The sequence below is a fragment of the Octopus bimaculoides genome, chromosome 3 (genome assembly GCF_001194135.2).
Source record: "Octopus bimaculoides isolate UCB-OBI-ISO-001 chromosome 3, ASM119413v2, whole genome shotgun sequence".
Lineage (NCBI taxonomy): Eukaryota > Metazoa > Mollusca > Cephalopoda > Octopoda > Octopodidae > Octopus > Octopus bimaculoides.
Genome location: NC_068983.1, coordinates 137373967 through 137392908, shown reverse-complemented (window position 1 = coordinate 137392908; position 18942 = coordinate 137373967). Strand labels below are relative to the sequence as shown.

General features: G+C 32.5%; 1 protein-coding gene and 1 long non-coding RNA gene across 18 annotated transcripts in view; both read right to left on the bottom strand.

Moving 5' to 3' along the window:
- LOC106877732 (uncharacterized) overlaps nt 1-18942 on the bottom strand; it is a 195289-nt gene that overhangs the window by 84663 nt on the left and 91684 nt on the right. For 16 of the 17 annotated variants that reach the window (XM_014926720.2, XM_014926715.2, XM_014926708.2 and 13 more), the window contains one exon: nt 12990-13039. In XM_014926720.2, coding sequence (XP_014782206.1) covers nt 12990-13039 — 50 coding nt within the window. Of the gene's footprint in view, nt 1-12989; nt 13040-17850; nt 18382-18942 lie in introns of those variants that run through there. The other variant, XM_014926713.2, reaches the window with a different exon arrangement.
- On the bottom strand, nt 13790-17844 carry LOC128247344 (uncharacterized). The gene is made up of 2 exons (XR_008263736.1): nt 14261-17844; nt 13790-14131 (listed from the first exon to the last, which is right to left on the bottom strand). It is a non-coding gene; the product is annotated as an uncharacterized LOC128247344 (long non-coding RNA).

Below are 18942 nucleotides of genomic sequence, written 5' to 3'. Positions count from 1 at the left end.
ATACACACACACACGGCAGATTTCTTTCAGTTTCCATTTCCCAAATCTGCACAGAGGACTTTGGTTTTACTGGAGAAGTCTCCCTTCTATTAAGAAGGGAGACTTCCCCATATATGTAGCTATGCATATATAGATGCACATACATATCCATTACGTAACTCAATTGTGGAAGGGTCATTTTTGACATCAAATAAACACATTGAGCTGTTAGATTCATTTTCATCTAGATTTATTTCATGAGGTCACAAAATTTTCGTTAAACAACTAGCAGCTTGTCACTGATACAGTTCCAGAACAAATATTGATAATCAGTTTAAGCTTATTTATGGAGATTGACAGGGTTTTACATTTTTATCATTTGTTTATGTATTTCCTGTTGAGCTGAGAGGTATATAGTTTTGCATTTATGTAGAGTGACAACGTCTAATTATGTTAACTATAATGCAGGTAATATGGATGTAGTTTCACTGTATCTATCCATATAAAATTTGCTGTTAGTAAAATATGCAGAACTGATTTTTAAGAGCAAGGCAATATTCCTTAATATTAATATTGATGTGCTAGACCTTTTCCTAGTTATTAATACATGCTGTAAAGAATACCTATTTAAACAACCTACAGAACTCGTGTCCAATCTTGACCTAAGACAAGGCATACAGTGAACCATTGCCGTTTCTTTCAAAATGACTTCAAGCAAATCCTGAGTTGGTTGGACCAGAGCAATCCACTACACTTTAGATATTCACATTATAAGAACCACAGTTGCATGTGCATTTGGTGTTATTCTTAAAGCTACCTAAAAGAATTATACTTTTAAGTTTGAGAACAAATTTTATAAACAAATGAAATGTGATGCAATCAGAGTTGGAATTGTTACTGACATTACCAACCTTTGTATGGTGTAGCCAGATGGGCAATGAAAGTAGAAAATAGTTAAATCTAGCATTGTTCTCAATTTAAACTGTATTTTCCCTGCATAGAAGTTGAAATTTTCAGACAAAAAATTCCATGTGAAATGCAGCAGGATTTGAAAGAAAGTGAAGTTTGAATGTTTACATTACATATTTACATAATATATAATGTTGACTTTTATGCTGGAAAGTATAGAATCATTAACCTCATTGAAGTGAATCTTCATATTGACAAACATGTGGATAGAGAACACATGATGAATACTATATAGTACATAGCAAATTTCATCTGTTACTGACTACTCCTCTATGTACCTGAATAGCCATTTATCTGTACTGAACACAAATTATGAACAGAAATCATTATCATCAACAGTACACCAAAATCATACATACTACACATGCATTATAGACAACTTATGGTGAACCAAAAAAGATTTTGTAATGTTGGAAACTGTCAAAACAAATATTTTAGTAGCAGACTTAGCAAGAGTGGTAAGGAATGAGCTATTCATGTGCCAACTGCAAGAATGACGGAAATTCATTTAGTATCTTAGCTTAAAAAACAGTCAACAAGTTACACACTAGAAAATGGGCTCAAAGCATTATAAAGGAACAAAGAAAAGGTGTGATAATATTCTAAAAAATACAGATGGGACATGCCTTTTATGTGTAACAAGTTTGCAATAGGGTAGTTAGGGACAATAAGATAGTCAAGAACAGTATACCCTGTGACAATAAGAGCTTTGATTGTGTAATGTTTATAGACATGACAATAGTGAATTAGCTTGTAAATGTTGAAGTATCTTAAACGAATCTAAAATTATCTGTAAATCTTATCCTTTAGACAAGGTCACTTGTGAAAGTGGCAATGAAATAAATATATGCCAGAAACCCACATATCAACTCCAAGGTCATGAAGAGCTTTAAAGGAACATGTGCTAACCTCTTTGAAAATTATAAGGAAGAGACAGCATACATATTAATGAGTGATTCAGTGAACATTGGAACAATTAAAAATAAAGGTACTTCCATTTTTTTTACTAACATACACACACTATAGACAATCAATACAACGAATGTATAGCTACATATCCTTATGGCATAATACTTATACAAATAACTGAATCAGTTGACATACTAGAAAACATACCTAGTTCCAACTGTCAGTCCAAACGGGGCTAACAATAATGCACCACACACTGCAAAATACGTATACACATGTATGGAGTGTATGTATATGCATATGTGTACACAAAGTATATAATTATGTGTAATCACATTTGTAAGTTTATACAGATAGATGTCTGTGCTTATCAACATTTGCCCATCTCTCCAACTCTGCTTTGCTTCCCAATTTTTGTACACTTTTGAACAATTTAACCTATACATATAAATATATATATATATATAATTATGTGCAAAGACATTTATAAGTTAATACAGACAGATGCCTATAACTTTATCAAGATTGTCTCTTTAACATTATGCTAATTGCATACTAATTCTTTCCTTCTATTTAAAGTATAATTTTGAAATGTGTAACAGAACCCAATTTCTAAGACAATATAACAGTTTTATACATAGTAATTGAAAATGAGGAGGTAACATAAAAAAAATACAATAAATAAATGTGAAACAAGTAAAGAAAATTGGTAGAATGATGACATTTACCCTTTTGATACCAACCCTCCTGAAACTACTTCTGATTTAGTGATACAAAATTCCTTTAAAATGGTTAAAATGAAAACCTATAAAAATTTCATGTTAATTCATGTTTCAAATAGAAACTGAATAATGGGAGTTCTCTTACTAAGTTCTTCATTATTTTCAAATTTAACTGTAATGAAAGCAGTGCATTTCAACAGAAATATGGTAATGAAGGGGTTAATATACACTAAGTTGCAAACAAACAAACTGAAAATGATTACTGATGGCTGCTGTCATGTGGTCAGATGTCAATCTACATGAATACAACAAACCCATATGCCATTAAGCTCAACAATAAAAAGGGAACAAAATTAATAAAACTTCAGACATAAAAAACTGGCTTGTCATACTGGGTATTAAATAGTTGTAGCAGAACTATTTCAGTGACAAGGCTGCATTTGTGCTATGAAAATTCTGACAAACACATGAAATAAATTTTTAGGGAAATTAACAGCTTTTTATGTTAACAAACAGCTAGAATGGCTCAACATAGTTGCTTCAGTTTCAACATATGATCTTAAATCAAGTTATTACCACAACTCCAATATATATATATATTTTTCTAAAGAGACATACACATGTATACATATGATACGCATACCATAGAAATGTACACACACACTCCTTACACAGTCTAGTCACACATGAATGTGTGTGTGTGTGTGTGTGTGTGTGTGTGTGTGCGTGTGTATGCCTTAATTCTTCGAAACGCTGGAGTTTTAATGGTGGCAGCTGATGAAAGGGATGTTTCTATGTGGCCTGCTTGTTTGTTGCACCTTGTTTACCATTTTGTCCTTGTTCTTTTGCCACGTCATGTACCCAGTTATGTATCTATATGTACATGTAGATGAACGTATATACATACATGTACATATATATGCATATACTCATATATATATATATATATATATATATATATATATATATAACAAATAATATATATAATATATATATACACACTACATAAATATAGGGCGTATCTGTGCTATATAACATACCATCATCTGAAGATGATTTCAAAGAAAACTGTATTATAACTCCCATTTAACTAAATGATTGTCTGCAGGAAAAAGTATGAAGGAAAGAGGCTGTGCAAAGTTTACAATGCAAATGATAAGGTATATGCAAAAAGAAGGGTAATTCACTATTTTGCAAGACTTTAATTTATGGGGGAAGGGGAAATCTGATCTAATATCAAATTTTCTTTAGACATGACATCCTATACAGTTTAACCCCACCCCAACCTTTATAGACTATAAAAATCGATATTATTTCCTTATTTACTAGCTTAAAGGCTTGAAAGCCTTTAGCTAGTATAAATAAAGAAATAATCACTGCCTTTTTCTTTCTTTTTTTTTTGTGGAAAGAGAATATCCAAGACTACAATTATCTGATGTGGTGTCCTTCCATTGCAGTGGAGCATAAAGAAATCTGACTACTGTTTTTAGAAGATCTAGTAACCACGTAAATAAAACTGGTGAATGTATAGATAAATATTTTGGTCTACATTCTATTACCATCTCTGGATGGTAATCGTGAACACTGAGAATTCGTTTATAAACAATGTTACTTTTTGCACTGGAACAAGTCCACAAATGCAGCGGGTAACCAACCGTAATTCATGTGTTACTTTATCGATTCCAGAGAGACGAAATGCAAAATTCAACCTTGCCAGGATTTGAACTTAGAATCTAGAACAATGACATCATATACTGTAAAGCATTTATTCAATCGTGACGCGTTCTACCATTTCTGCCGCTTTCACTGCCTTCATATTAAAAAAAAAAATCGATCGTAACAGGGTAACTTTAACAACAGTAAATATATCAAATAGCAAAAAAAAAAAAAAAAAAAAAAAAAAATTCGGTGAATGAAAGTTGAAAAAAGAGAGGAAAAACATGCACCCTTTTTCGTTTTCGCTTTTGTTGTTTTGCATTGTTTTTTTTATAAACATATCCAAACAAATGTCAATAGAGAGGGGAAAAAAGAACAAGAACAAATTTGAATAAAAACTAAGCAGTCATTCTACATCATACCGATGTTTCTTTAAAGTGTCTTTTCTGCATGACCCTTTTCAAATTCCTTCGCGGTAAGGTAGCCACAGCACCTGTTGATTCTCTGTGTCCTTTGTGCGGGGAATGTGGTAGCTTTTTTAGTTCTCTCCCCAGAAGAGAGACACTGCTGTGACGTCTGTAATTGCTATCATTCACTTCTTGCTCCAACAGATGTATGCTGTTTCGCCGTTTGTCCACCCATTCATCTATTTCCTTTTCTAAGTGCGACGTCCTTTTACGATGAAGGGACACCCACTTTTCTAAATCCGTTTCCCTATTTAAAGCACTCTGCTGACATTGACCAACCCATTTCTCTAAATCCCTCTCCAAGCTAGCAGCGTTCTCTCGCTGCTGGATCTCCCATTTTTCAAGGTCTCTATCCAAACTCACTGAAATATCATGATAGGGTACTGGCCATTTATGAAGAATTCGTTCTTTGTTCAGTATAGCAGTGGGACGCTTACACATCAATTTTTGAATATTTTTATCCAGACCAGATACATCCGTGTTCAGACCTTTCCATTTATCTACACCTGAATAGAAAGATTGATTAATTTTCGCCCATTTTTCGAGATCACGGTCCAAGCTGGAAGCTACATCATGCAATTGACTAGTTGTCCACCTGTTGAGTGGTTTATGAGATGGAGTGCTATGTTGGCTAGCCCACCTTTCTAGCTCTGCTAGGTGTGAGGCACTCCCATGATGTCCACTGCTCAGCCGTTCGATATCACCCTCAAGTAGGGACTCACTGGTCTCCTGTTGTAACGACCAGTTTGGGGTTTCCTCTCCAAAAGCAGAAACGGCATCTTGTTGCTGTTCCTCCCACAATGCCAAATCTTCCAGGGCAGACGCCGTACCTTGCAGGTCATCTTTCCCCTCCTCTTCCAGAGAAGAGTGGCTACACGGCTGCTCTTGATCCAGTTTCGGACGGCTCTAAAGTTACAGTCACACAACAAGTAACATAAAAGGATACATTTCCCACAAAAAGCTTATGACAGCTGATTTAACGACAATAACGCATCAGTCACTGTTTTGCTTTAATGGATAAGGTAGTACGCTTCACTTGAAATATAATAGTCAAACCTACAGGCACTTATTTCTCTCGGTCTCTTTTTCATAAACCCAAATTACAATATTTTTTATGGTAAACAGAAGTTACATTTATTAAAAAAAAAAAAAGTAAATGAAACAAAATACTCTGAAATTTCGGATTAAGATATAATTTCAGTGAACAAAAACTAAAAGTTCAAGATGAATGTATATAAGCAATGTTCGAAATTAGACCTCGATTTATTCTATTCATTCATTTCAACAAATGACAGCGTATTCCTTTTATCTTTGACTTTTTCAAAATATATCGATTCAACTTCTTATCGATAATAAAATGATTTTAAATGTATTATATGTATATATCAATGAGCTGTAATATTAATACATAATGCTAGAGACAATTATTAAAGTGTGGTATTAGAAATAAACGCAAGCAAAAACATTCCGCTCGGGGATTAAAATCGATCTCCGGTTTCAGTGAAAGTAATTTTCTTTTGTTCCAATAAAATTGCACAGAAGGAAATGTCGCCATCAATTTGGTCAGTAATTCCTGGAAAGCATCCTCTCAATCACTTTCAACAGAACATTGAATATTTTCGTCATATGAAAAAAGAGAAATGTGTTATGTCGATGTAAAAATCCAAATGCATGTGTACAATATATTGTTTGTTTTCAGCTATTTTCTAGAAGAAAAAGAATGTGGGAAGAATACAAGAAAAGAGAGGATTCTATTAACTTCATCGTCCAAAGTGGCTTTTGACTAAAATTAAAAAAAATAATCTGCTACAAACCACATGATATAGATTTGCAGGGAGAAAGTACTTCAGTAGGGTTTCCGGAATTTTCCAATGATCAAAGTGGGATAGCAGCATCACAGAAGTGATTCCTTTTCTTTTTAAATAAGCGGATTATGTTGAATGTTTCCCAAAAGACAGCGAATAACAGTAAATTCCATTACAAACAGGGAAAGAAGAGATGAATGAGGGAGATAAAATGCACCTGTAGTCAGCAGTGTGATTTTATTCCAATAACGGTATTGATAGTAAGAACAACTCTATTTCCAAATACATTCCATTCCTTAGAGCATGTTTAACTGATATTTCATTTACGAAAATTTGGTCCTTGTTTAAGTACCTTTCTCATCGTTTTTCTCATCCTTATATAGAAGCAGTGAAATATATAAATACATACACGGAGCTACAGCTTTACGAGCAAATACATTTTAGCTCATAACACATCTATATTAAAAAGGAGAGTGATACACGATAGAGAAAGATTAGCTTATGGCGAAAATAAGCTTATTGTTTCAAGCAGGTGCTGGCACGGTTCACTGTATTCCATTAATTGTTTGAAACTGTTATTGTTGTCCGAACAGTTATTCCAACTGCCGAAGGTAGGAACGACAGTCTGCTTTTATGATAGTTGTTAGGAGAAGTGAGCATGCGGTAAATGGCACAGACATCTCCCGCCATACTGCCTGCTGAGAGAGTGAGTGACAGCGAGCGAAGATAGAGAATGAATGAATGAATGAGAAGGAACTAGTGAGAGAATGAATGAATGAATGAGAGAGAGAGAAGCTGAGAAAACGCCAGTCGTCCGTGGAAAAACATACGAGGTAGAAAGAAATCTATTTGTTGACTGACGAATTTAATGAGAAAATTAATTCAGGATTTTTATTATAAAAAATATAGTGAGTCGGTGAGTTGGTGTTTTCTCCTCAGTCAAAAAGACAGAATATCAAGAGTGTTAGTGTGCAACTGAGAAATAAATTAGGAAGAAAAAGTGTAAGAGCTATAGCTACGGTAATATAATGTAATTTATAACTATCTTGGAAGTTATGAAAAGCAAACTGGAAACTATGGAAAGGAAAAAAAAAAATTATAGATGAGAAAATGAAGATATTTTAAACGATAGTAGCAAGTGTGATGTTAAGGTTGAGAAAGTGGCCGAAACCCAATTTGTATTGATAACACGAATTATATTTTGTCAATCGGAAGGAGGAAAATGAATCTTAGAACAAGCGTAGTTAACGACACTTAATTAGTTAGCAGTAGATCATACAGGGGTATTGGGACGATAACAGGCCAATGATATGTGCAGGAATCATTAGGTGCCAACAATTGTGCATACATTATTCCTACTCCTTGTCACAAACAGTTGACTGGGGGAACATTCATCAAGGTTGGAATTCAATCGTACTGGGTTAATGGGGAGGCGCTTACTATTTGTTTAATGCAGTACATGTGCAAATCACTGATTAGGTCACGAGTTCGCTCCCCCGTTTCTCATTAAATTCAACTATTTACTTCACAAGCAAACCAGGTAAGAAAAAGAATATGAACGACGGGGTGCTAGTGCGAACATTGAATCAATGAAAAATAACGTGAAGGTGATTTATATAGGATGAAAATCTGTAGATTATCAGTTAACCTCTAGGAAGAGTTTAACAAAATGAAAAATCTGTTCTATTCTCGGTATTGACGAATGAGTGATGACAATGATATATAAATAAAATATTTAGTCTGCTGCAACTATATAACTAAGTAAATAGATCTCCATTATTTTCAACAATTTCTGTGGTTCGATCAACTGAACTACTTATTCATTGAATAGCGTGTAAGTTACCGAGGAGTCCACAGACACGTGTACCTTTGACGTAGTTCTCAAGAAGAATCAGCGCAACAGTGTGATAAAGATAGCTCTTGAAATAATAGAGTGCATCAGACCGGCTTCCATACAGTTTCCGTCTACCCAATTTCACTTACAATGAAACATTTGCCGAAGATGTCAGGAAGTGAGATTGAATTTGGGACCTTACGACTGCTCTACGTAACAACTAGGCCATGCCTGCGTCCATACATTAATAGATTTTTAGTGATGACATATAACTGGAAAAATACTTAGTGATTTATAATTGTTCACCCCTCCTCCTTAGCCATTATAATACTCTTTTTACATAATATATACTTCAAAATATGGTATTTTGCCCAAAACCAATCCAAGTATCTAGACAAGAAATAAATGCTCAATATTTTAATTTTTCTTTACTTGTCAGTAAGACAAATTGACTATAATTGAACAAATGTAATACTGAATATTTCTTGACTTTGGAATTTTTATCCTGTAGCATCTGACCTCCAGTTCCAATATACTCTGTATTGTATAGCTTCATATTTCATAGGATGTAGAATGTTAACTTGCGCTGTTTATACTTCCCTTAAAACAATTTAGTAATGCAAAGTGCTTGCAAATGGAAGATAAGATAGATTGCAAACTTAAATTTACAAAGTTGTTATCACTGCAGCACTAATAACAAAGCCCATGAATAAATAGATTACAGGTGCAGGTATAGCCTTGCAATTAAGAAGTCTGCTTTGCATGGCACCTTGGGTATCTTGTACCCTAACTTTGGGTTGATTAATATCTTGTGAGTAGAAGTTGGTTGAGAGAAACTATACAGAAGATGCCATGATTATGTTGATATCTTTTGCCATATGTCAGCACAGAGTGTAAACACAGGTGAAAATCCAGTGCTCTTCAAACAAAGTCCTCTAAATTACATATGATCCCATGTCACTCTTGTTAATTAGAAATGCAGTGAACCACTCAATGATTAAATTGTTGGAAATTTTGTTAAACAATGACATCATTGTTCCATAAATTGAAAACAAAAGTATCTATAATTATAAAATATAATATAATAAACAAATGTAGAATGATTTTATCACCAATATAAATTTCTGAACAAGAATATAAATAATGGATTTTTCCATGAAGAGATCAAAAGTTCAAGGCTTTGTGATAAATACAAGAACCACAAATGGTCCACTTTTCATAGCACATTCCATTTCCCTGTAATGCATCACAACTATCTACTTACACAGCAGCAGAGAATTCCTATGACGGGTATAACTTTAAGAGGAATGAATTTTGCTCCCAGGTAAAATTATATGAAGATAAACTTTCCAGTGTCATTCCCATTACTGGAAGGACTAGGGTATCCAACATATGTATGTGTGCATAGTGAATATTTCAACAAACTTCGTTAACTTAGAAGAATAAATAAGGTAAAAAGGAATAAAAATAAAATGGACAATAAAACCTCCTCACAACCAGCAGCAAAAGCAAATGAACTGAGTAGTAACATAATATATATGATAGAAACATCATTACTCATTCTTATAATTCATGAAGTGGAATCACAATTGTAAAAAATAATGTTCTCAGGGTCAAAGTATGACCTTGATAGAAAAATTCCAGGTTGACATTATATATTAGGTTACGCACCTTTTCAATTACAGAAAGACTGTATTTTTGTAAATACATATCTCACATGGAATAGATTTCAACTGTATTACTACTGGAACATAGCAATATTGGAACCACCCAGAGTAATTAAATGTCATAAATATCTAAGGTACAGGATTTTATACATTCCTGTATTTCTGAAATAAAATCTCACTAGAATCAACTTTACTCTTCATCCTTACTGTCTCAATTAAATAATGGCAGGTACGTATTAGCATTGATTTAATTAACTATCCTGTCCAAATCTATGACTTTGTTTCAATTAGAAAAAATATATATGAAACAATATACCATATTACATTGTACAATGGAAACAATAAGTTCCATTTTATCAATGGCAATTGCTTACAATATTGCAGACAATGTATTGAAAAATTTCCTGGGGCAGGATATGCTATACTGGTTTCATATTACCTTACATAAGTATGAATGAAGCCTAGATATAGTTTGAGATTTATTTTATAGTCTGACATGTGCCCATAAATGTTACAAAATTATCTAAGTTGTTGGGCCCCAAAATTATCTTTAACTTTACAATCAAAATATAGTGTCTGCTGTAACACTAGCCACTATCAAAATAATGAACCATGTTGGTTAGAGTATTATTTCATCTTGAGGGAGTTGCTTACTTTAATATAATACTTCAATACACTGATTTTGTCATACATTTAAAGAAAGAAGAATTATTAAAATATTCTAATGTATTTCATAAATCTACGTCATATGCAGACAGTGCTCAGCATTTGGTCCTTATATGTAGCAAGGCTACTGTGTACACATTTCCACTCTGAGTTTGACACCAATTCTACAATCCAGTAAAAGTTAAATACAATAATTTAAAAAGTTAACACCTGTAAAAGCTTTGGTTCATAACTGCCCTTCAGATATTGTCAGATTAAGAGGTAAAAACTCTCTCTGTACATATTCAATTGTGAAATGGTTAGCAAATTCACTTCATGTAATAATTCACATTAGAAAACCTATCTAATGTTAGCTCCAAGAATTAGGAATTACTTGATCATAACTCAGTGCTAGAGTTTTACCAATACAAAGAGTTAATTAATGTGGAAACTGCATCTATGAAACTCCGATATTTATAGCTAGATTTACTTTTGTAAATTTTAACCATTTAACACACTTGTAATATGATTGTTGCAGTTTCTATAACCTTTAATCTTAGTATTCACAAGACAATTGACTGATAAGCTATGGAGCTAATATTGTGGGTTTGCCATATGCATCTTTCTCTCACATGAAAATTAGGTTGTAGTACAGCAGAATAATATTATAGACAGTATCTTTGATTTTGTTTCATAATTTGGATTATTTAAAGCATTTGTCATAGACATATTCTTTCTTTTTTAATAAGTTAGAATAGAAAGGTAGAGAAAAGTTCACTCATTTGTTTGCTGATATTTAAGTAATTCTTTCTAGATTGTGTTAACTGCTTAGAGTGAAGATATTGACAAGTGTATAGTAAGTAATATGCCATATTTGATAGCTTTCAAGGTGAACAAGCTTTATTTTGGTAACTATTTACACCTGATATTTGTAGTCCCCCATTATCAAATCATTTTCAAGTTTAATATATTCAGATCTTTATGAAATCTCACTATTTTTCCATTAAAAAACCCACAAGGCCTTTTAATACTGCATTTTGAATTAAAATACACATCATAAATATTTTATTTAAATTCTAAAATAATCATGAATTTAGATTGGTTCATATTGTGGGGTTTCACACAAAACAAAAGTTCAAGATCACTCCAATTATACAAATACAAGTGAAAATTACAACGTAGTTTTTGTTTAAATATAATCACATAAAATGAATTATTGATCAATATTGTATTATATAATTAACTAAATAACTGCTGGTATCAAACTAATGAAATATGATAGGACTAGTGTATGATGTCACATTTGACACATAACTGACTGTGAGTTTGTTTAAATGTATGATCAAGTCTTGTCACTTTGATCTCTTGACTAATGTAATCTCTATGAAGTAAGTACTATTGTTATACACTGTTACATTAGGAAACACTAATAACTGGAAAACAGTTATAAGGAAGATGTTTATAGTTCATTTCATAGGGTACTTTAGTGCAGTAACCCAAACCATGACCATATGTTTATAAAATGCAGGCTGATTTATTGGGACATATTATAAACTGCTAAATATGATAGTTTTGTGTGAATATAACTCCATCTAAAGAATCAAATGCCCCACCTCCAACATTATGTATTTTATGGTACTCTATAAATTTGCAACAATCTGAATGTTTTCAAAACTGTAGTATTTCCAGAGTTACTGCTATTATATATAATTACATGCAAATTTGTTTATTTATTTATAGATGTTTTAAAAACACAAATTTAAGGGAAACAAACTCCATGTTACACATGAGAAAAGACATGGTTACATAGTTAGTAAGTTCACTTTGCAGCCACATAATTTAGGGTGTGCTCTTTTGAGAAAGCATGTCTCATTGACCAATATCCTGAGTGAAATTTCCTAAACAGATACTATGTGAAAGCCTGACATGTGTAAGTGTTAATCTTTCAGATATTAATTTTTAACGTCTTGAAATTATCTCCCTTCTTTCTTTGAGAGATGTTAACAAGTGCCATTAAGTTTTTGTTTTCTTTTTCCAAGTAATTATATTTTTTTGCATACAGCATTCCATACATCACTGTTATTTCTCTAAAAATATGTAAACTTAGACAATCAACAAAATGAATATCAGAGTATGTACTATATAATTGTCAGACACTCTTGAATGTGTCACCCTAGGATAGCTACGGTGCAATGATTGAAACTAATGAAAGAATATATTAATCGTTAATAACAAAAAACCCAACATTTTTGAAAGCTTAAATAGGAACATATAAAATAACACAAGATTTGATTAAACAAGAATGAAAAAAAAAAAAAAAAGGTTCGCTGACTTACTGTTGAGAACCGGTGGGTCTGCTTTGATATTTGAACATTCTGGGTATCACCTGAAACAGAAAGAAACTATTTTATCACCAAATGGGTAACAGTGGAAAATGACAAGCTTGCATTTATGCATGTAATTATAAATAATAGGGTGAAGTTCCATTTCTGAGAATATGATACATAAGGAGTTGTAAGAAGAATAAACAGTTTAGTAGGCTGCCTGCATACATGAATCAGTAAAGTAGTATAAAAACTATGATCTGTTTCAAAGATACAGAAACTGTTAAATCAACTGCCAGAGGTGGAGTTAAAATTGCAAGCAGAACCTAACAAAAAAGGAAGAACCAATACAATGTCCAGTTCATATTCTACAATGCATGTTTTTGATTAAAGTCAAAATTTTTTTTTTCATTTCCGACAGTTGTTTTTGTGCTACTGCAAAATTTCCAATAATAAATATCAAAATAATTTTACCATAAATAAAAATAATTATTGTAGTCTTGTGTGTGAGAAGTTAGGCTGTATGGTGTACTTTAGGATATAAAAATCATTGTTTGCTTTTAGTTAGATAATAGTTTGACACTTTAAAAAATTTTGATCACTAGCACATCAGCCAAGCAACACTGCCAAACATACTTAATATACAATATTTTCATTATTTTCTTTTCCAAAAATTTACATTCTCTAGAAAGAAGGGAGAGTACACAAGATAAAACAGTTAATGATTTAAGCAGAATAAATGCATACAAAAAAAATAAATAAACATCAGTCATTGTTACAAAAAAATATAATTAATCATATTTTAAAGAAAATGATTGTTTAAATCTTTATTGATACAATATTTGTTATATACAAAATTTTATTATGTACATTTTTGCCATTCAAACAATTATTTTAATAGAAAGAAAAACCACCAAAAAAAAAAACCCCCCCACTTTGTTCAGTGCAGTAAGGATCTCCCATATATTTACATTCCAGCCTTTCAAAACTTGAAGGATAATCTGTTTAAAACAGCCAGTGAAATCTACTCATAAATCTCTCCAAATTGTTTTAATTTACAAAGCAATATGACCCTTCTCTTTCCCACTATAACTAGATTGATTTAAATTCATTTCTGTGTTTTCTGTAATTCTTTGTTTTCTGAAACTTTTTGTCTGGAAGAAGAAAAAAATTGAAACATTAAATTATAAAAATAAATATTTTATATTACAAAAATTATCATGAAATCCAAAAATGACAAAGATATAAATTGAAGGTTATAAAATAAATAAAATTTAACTAACCTGAAGGAGTTGGAGAAACAGCTTCGTTTAAGAGTTAGCAGTCAGGTTGAATGCATCTTTCTACTTGCATCAATGAAAATCTTGCAAATTACGAATTAGGTATGTACAATTTCAAATATACTTGCATGGATAAGGATCACATGGTGTTCCAAACACAAAGGTAGAATGCATGCAGTTTCATGAGTCTTCCTGCAAGGAAGACGCATGAAACTGCTTCCATGAGATTTTGTTGAAAGTGGAATGCAATTGGGATAGTGAGTAACTACTCCAAGTAATACAATTGTAAGAATTGATAGACAGTGTTATATTTTCAGTATCAATCAATTCTTTTAATTCTCCATATATATTATTTCCAACTCAATTGTCACATGTATATTTTGATGGAATTAGCTTTTGTTTTAGAACTGCTACAGTAATAAGCTACATGCATTTGCAAGTAGGCATTTAGACAAAGTCTTTTAATTCTAAATCTAAAATGTTTCAACAGCAAAGGGTTGAAGATAGTGAAAACAAACTCATACGACATATTTTTCACCAACATACTAGACTTTAGCCTAATGACGCACTGTCTCCTCTTTCTGCCTTTCTTCTCTAACAATAGCAGCTTTTACTCCTTGCCACCTTCACTTACTCATCACTCTTCCTCTCATCAGCAATCTATTCCTACCAACAAAGTCCTGCACTAATCATTACACACAGACCTTTCATCCCCAGAATATTCCCCCATTGAAATTCCTTTCTCTACAGTAGCAGATTTGCAGATTATTTAAGAACATTAACTTTGCTTGTCTTATTGGTTAGTTTCAGAAGGCATGCAAAGGACAGAGGTTTAATTTTTTCCTTCACAGTTGAAACCAAAAGGTTTGTGTGTATACATACATAGGTACACACAAAGAATTAAAATAGGAAACTATCAAAAACTGCATATATGCTATCATTTAAAATGCTAGTAAAAATATTTATTTTTTGCAGCATAAAGCAAAAATAGATATCAGTATCCTATAACTCTAAATATAATAAATATTAATGATCATGAAATTAATAATTACACAGACCAAACAATTTTTTTTACTCTGTTGTCAATAAATATGAACCTAAATTAAAAGTTTTTTGATACACAGAATCTGAAAATGATAATTACCATCACATCAAAATTTTAAGATATAGGCGCAGGAGTGGCTGTGTGGTAAGTAGCTTCCTTACCAACCACATGGTTCCGGGTTCATTCCCATTGCGTGGCACCTTGGGCAAGTGTCTTTTACTATAGCCTCAGGCCAACCAAAGACTTGTGAGTGGATTTGGTAAGACAGAAACTGAAAGAAGCCCGTCGTATATATGTTTGTCCCCCCAACATTGCTTGACAACTGATGCTGGTGTGTTTACGTCCCCGTAACTTAGCGGTTCGGTAAAAGAGACCAATAGAATAAGTACTAGGGTCGATTTGCTCGACTAAAGGTGGTGCTCCAGCATCGCCGCAGTCAAATGACTGAAACAAGTAAAAAAGAGTATACAGACTGGATCCATAGAATTTTTTTTTTTCAATAAAACAATTGATGAGGAATAGGCATAACATACAAAGAAATTGGTTTTTCTTCAAAAACCTGAATGTTTCCCTAAAATTTCTACAGAGAAATTACATCATTGCTTATGTTTAATTTCTCATGAATTTGCATTTGGATGATTTTCTTGAGTGCTGAATCTCAAGAAGACCATGAGCCAAGTTCCAGCAACATAGATAAGTCCCATCGGCTTTGATACATTTGTTCCATTGATTTTATGTTCTGATGGGTTACCAAGATTTTCAAGGAATTTATCAAGGTGACTGTGGAGACAGTGCAGTTTTATGCTCATATTTGCTCCCAACTTTTGAAAATTGTCCATCATGTTATTGACTATTTCGGTATAGTTAGCTGCTTTCTTGATGCTCAGAAAGTCATTTATAACTATTAGAAATGATTTCCATGCTGTTGCTTCAATGCAATTCATTGAATTTACTGAGTAGCCACCTTTCATCAATTTTCTGATTTGAGACATTAAATACTTCAGCTCTTATCATTTCACTGCTTACATTGGGAAGGGTGCTGTAGATATAGTGAAGGCATGGTCCATTTTTATACAGAACTTTAACAAACTTTGTGGAGGTGCATGGCTTAGTGATTAGGGTGTTGGACTCATGATCATAAGATTGTGGTATCAATTCATGGATAACGCATTGTGTTCTTGAGCAAAACACTTCATTTCATGTTGTTCCAGTCCACTTAGCTGTCAAAAATGAGTAGCAATCCTGTAATGGACGGACCTGTCCATGTGGGGAATTTATATGCCATGAAGTTGAAAAATTGGCCCTTATGAGTCGGCATGATTAAAAAAAATAACTAACTTACATACTTTGACAAAAATTGTGAAAATTATGTGTGTATGGGATGGTATCTTGAAATCTAGAAGTGATGACAAAAAATAGATTTCGTTTTTGGATATAGTAAATCAAAGAAACATTCAAATCAGGTAAAATCGTCCTGATAACAAAATACCTGTTGGAGATTGTGTTGTCAATCTAGAGGTAATAAATGTTTATTCAAATAAATAAATTTTTATTATTGCCTTAGGTCAAGGCTATACTGGGCTAGTCTTAAATAGTATGACAATTAGTGAATTTTTAGTTGATAGACATAGGAAATAATCTATTACATGTTTTAATCCAAATCTACAAAGCATAAACTATAAAAACAAACAGGGTTTCTATAAATACAGATACAATATCATCACACTCTATCTAATCACCAAAATTGATACTTATCAAATGCTCCATCTAGAGACAAAATGCAGGATAAAGAACAAAATTTTAGACTAATAGCTTATTCACTCTACTATTCCACCTGGTATTAATAACATCTACTTGAATCTGAAGATATGAAGGAAAAAGAACCAAGGTTAATGTCAATGAAATTAAGTCACAAGCTAAAACAAAAGTATTAGCACAACGTTATTTTATGTCTTAAATATACCAAGAACTATATTACAGCAAGATATTTTCTTGGCAATTTACTTGATTAAAAAAATTTTTTTCTTTGAAATGCATAAAAACACTTGCTGGACCTGTGCTAAATTAATGTTAAATTTCTAAATATTGACTAAACATATCGTTTTTATTTAAAACGGTCTTTCAAGTATAAAAAGTAAACATGATACTAAACATTGGTTTATACAATAGCAAAATATAAAGGATAGAAATTAAAAGAAGCTGTTGAAAGCTGAACGTAAATTAGTATAGTTACAAACGAAAAGACAAAAATAATTTTAAGAGACAAGAGTATGAAATGCAACCAGATTAATTGTCTCTATAACTTCTCTACGTTATAGATCTAGCATTCTCTCAATACTCCACCTCCATCATTAGAGAAAGCTTGTACATTGCATGACGTCAAACTCAAGTCCGACTCAGGTGGATTCTCAAAATGTTTCTCTCACTCTCTCTCACTACGCTGATACTACTTAACTATCTCCCTCTTTGTATCTATTTCTCTCCTTCATACGGTCTACGTTATGTATAAGACACCAACAGCAAAACGTTGCCTAGTTTTTCAACTCACCTTTTTGGTTCGGCGTCTGAAAATTGAATCCGTATCTAGCTTGGAAGCGTTCATACCAATTATTACGGAAGCAAAATTCATTGTAACCAAGACTGTGTGCTACTTCAACAGCTTTACGCTTGATTTTGGTGGCATTTAATTGTACTCCCTGACGACGAAGCTGTAGGACCCATTTGTATATGGCCTGTTCGACATCTCTATAAATTGTACTTCTAATTCGCTTGCGTTGCGACGAGCCATTGTCTGTGAAATCTTCCAAAATACGCGCGCGGTTTTTCATAATAGTTGATAATGTTGTCGCTGGGATACCGAATTCGCGGGCGATAATTTTTTTCTTTTTTGTGCCTTCGTCTACGGCACGTATTATAGCCACTTTTGTCTTGAGTAGCAAACCTTTGCGTTTGCAACCATAAGGCTTCGATTTATTGATAGCAGAAGTCATTTTTTTTAAAGCTGCAGTCTACTTATCGCTTCTCACTCTACTCACTTTTACTACGTTATATTTAGAATGAAGTCACACTCACTTCGTTCACTGCCTGCAATGATTGGCCTTAGAGTTAGAGAATTACTACTGAAAGATTTACTGCACTATGTGGCCTCTAGCAGCACTTGAGCTCTCTAGTAGTAATCGTCTAAACAAACCAATGTATTGCAGCTGCATAGATTTTAGTTAAATAAACCTGACTCAATGAACTAAATTACTAAAGTTTTCATTTAATAATAACAATAATAAATAACAGAAATACCGGAGGTGGAGTAAGGATAAAGTGAAGTTATGATAGTATTTAAAGTGCTCGAATTTTGTTAAATTGAACGGTGGAATGTAGGATTTACGATTATTTTAAATTTTAATGATTTTCCTCATTACTGATTGTGAATGGATGTGTGTTACGTTAGTCTTACACGATGTCTCGAAAAAAAAAGTTTAAACAATTTCAAAGGAGGTGGGGGACATTGATTAATAGAAAGATTTATGACCATAAATCAAACAAAACCTCGATTTCTTCAGAAAGGAATCTTAAGATTGATAAAATGTTATAATAGAATTAATTAAAATATATGTATATGTGTGAATATAGACATATATATATA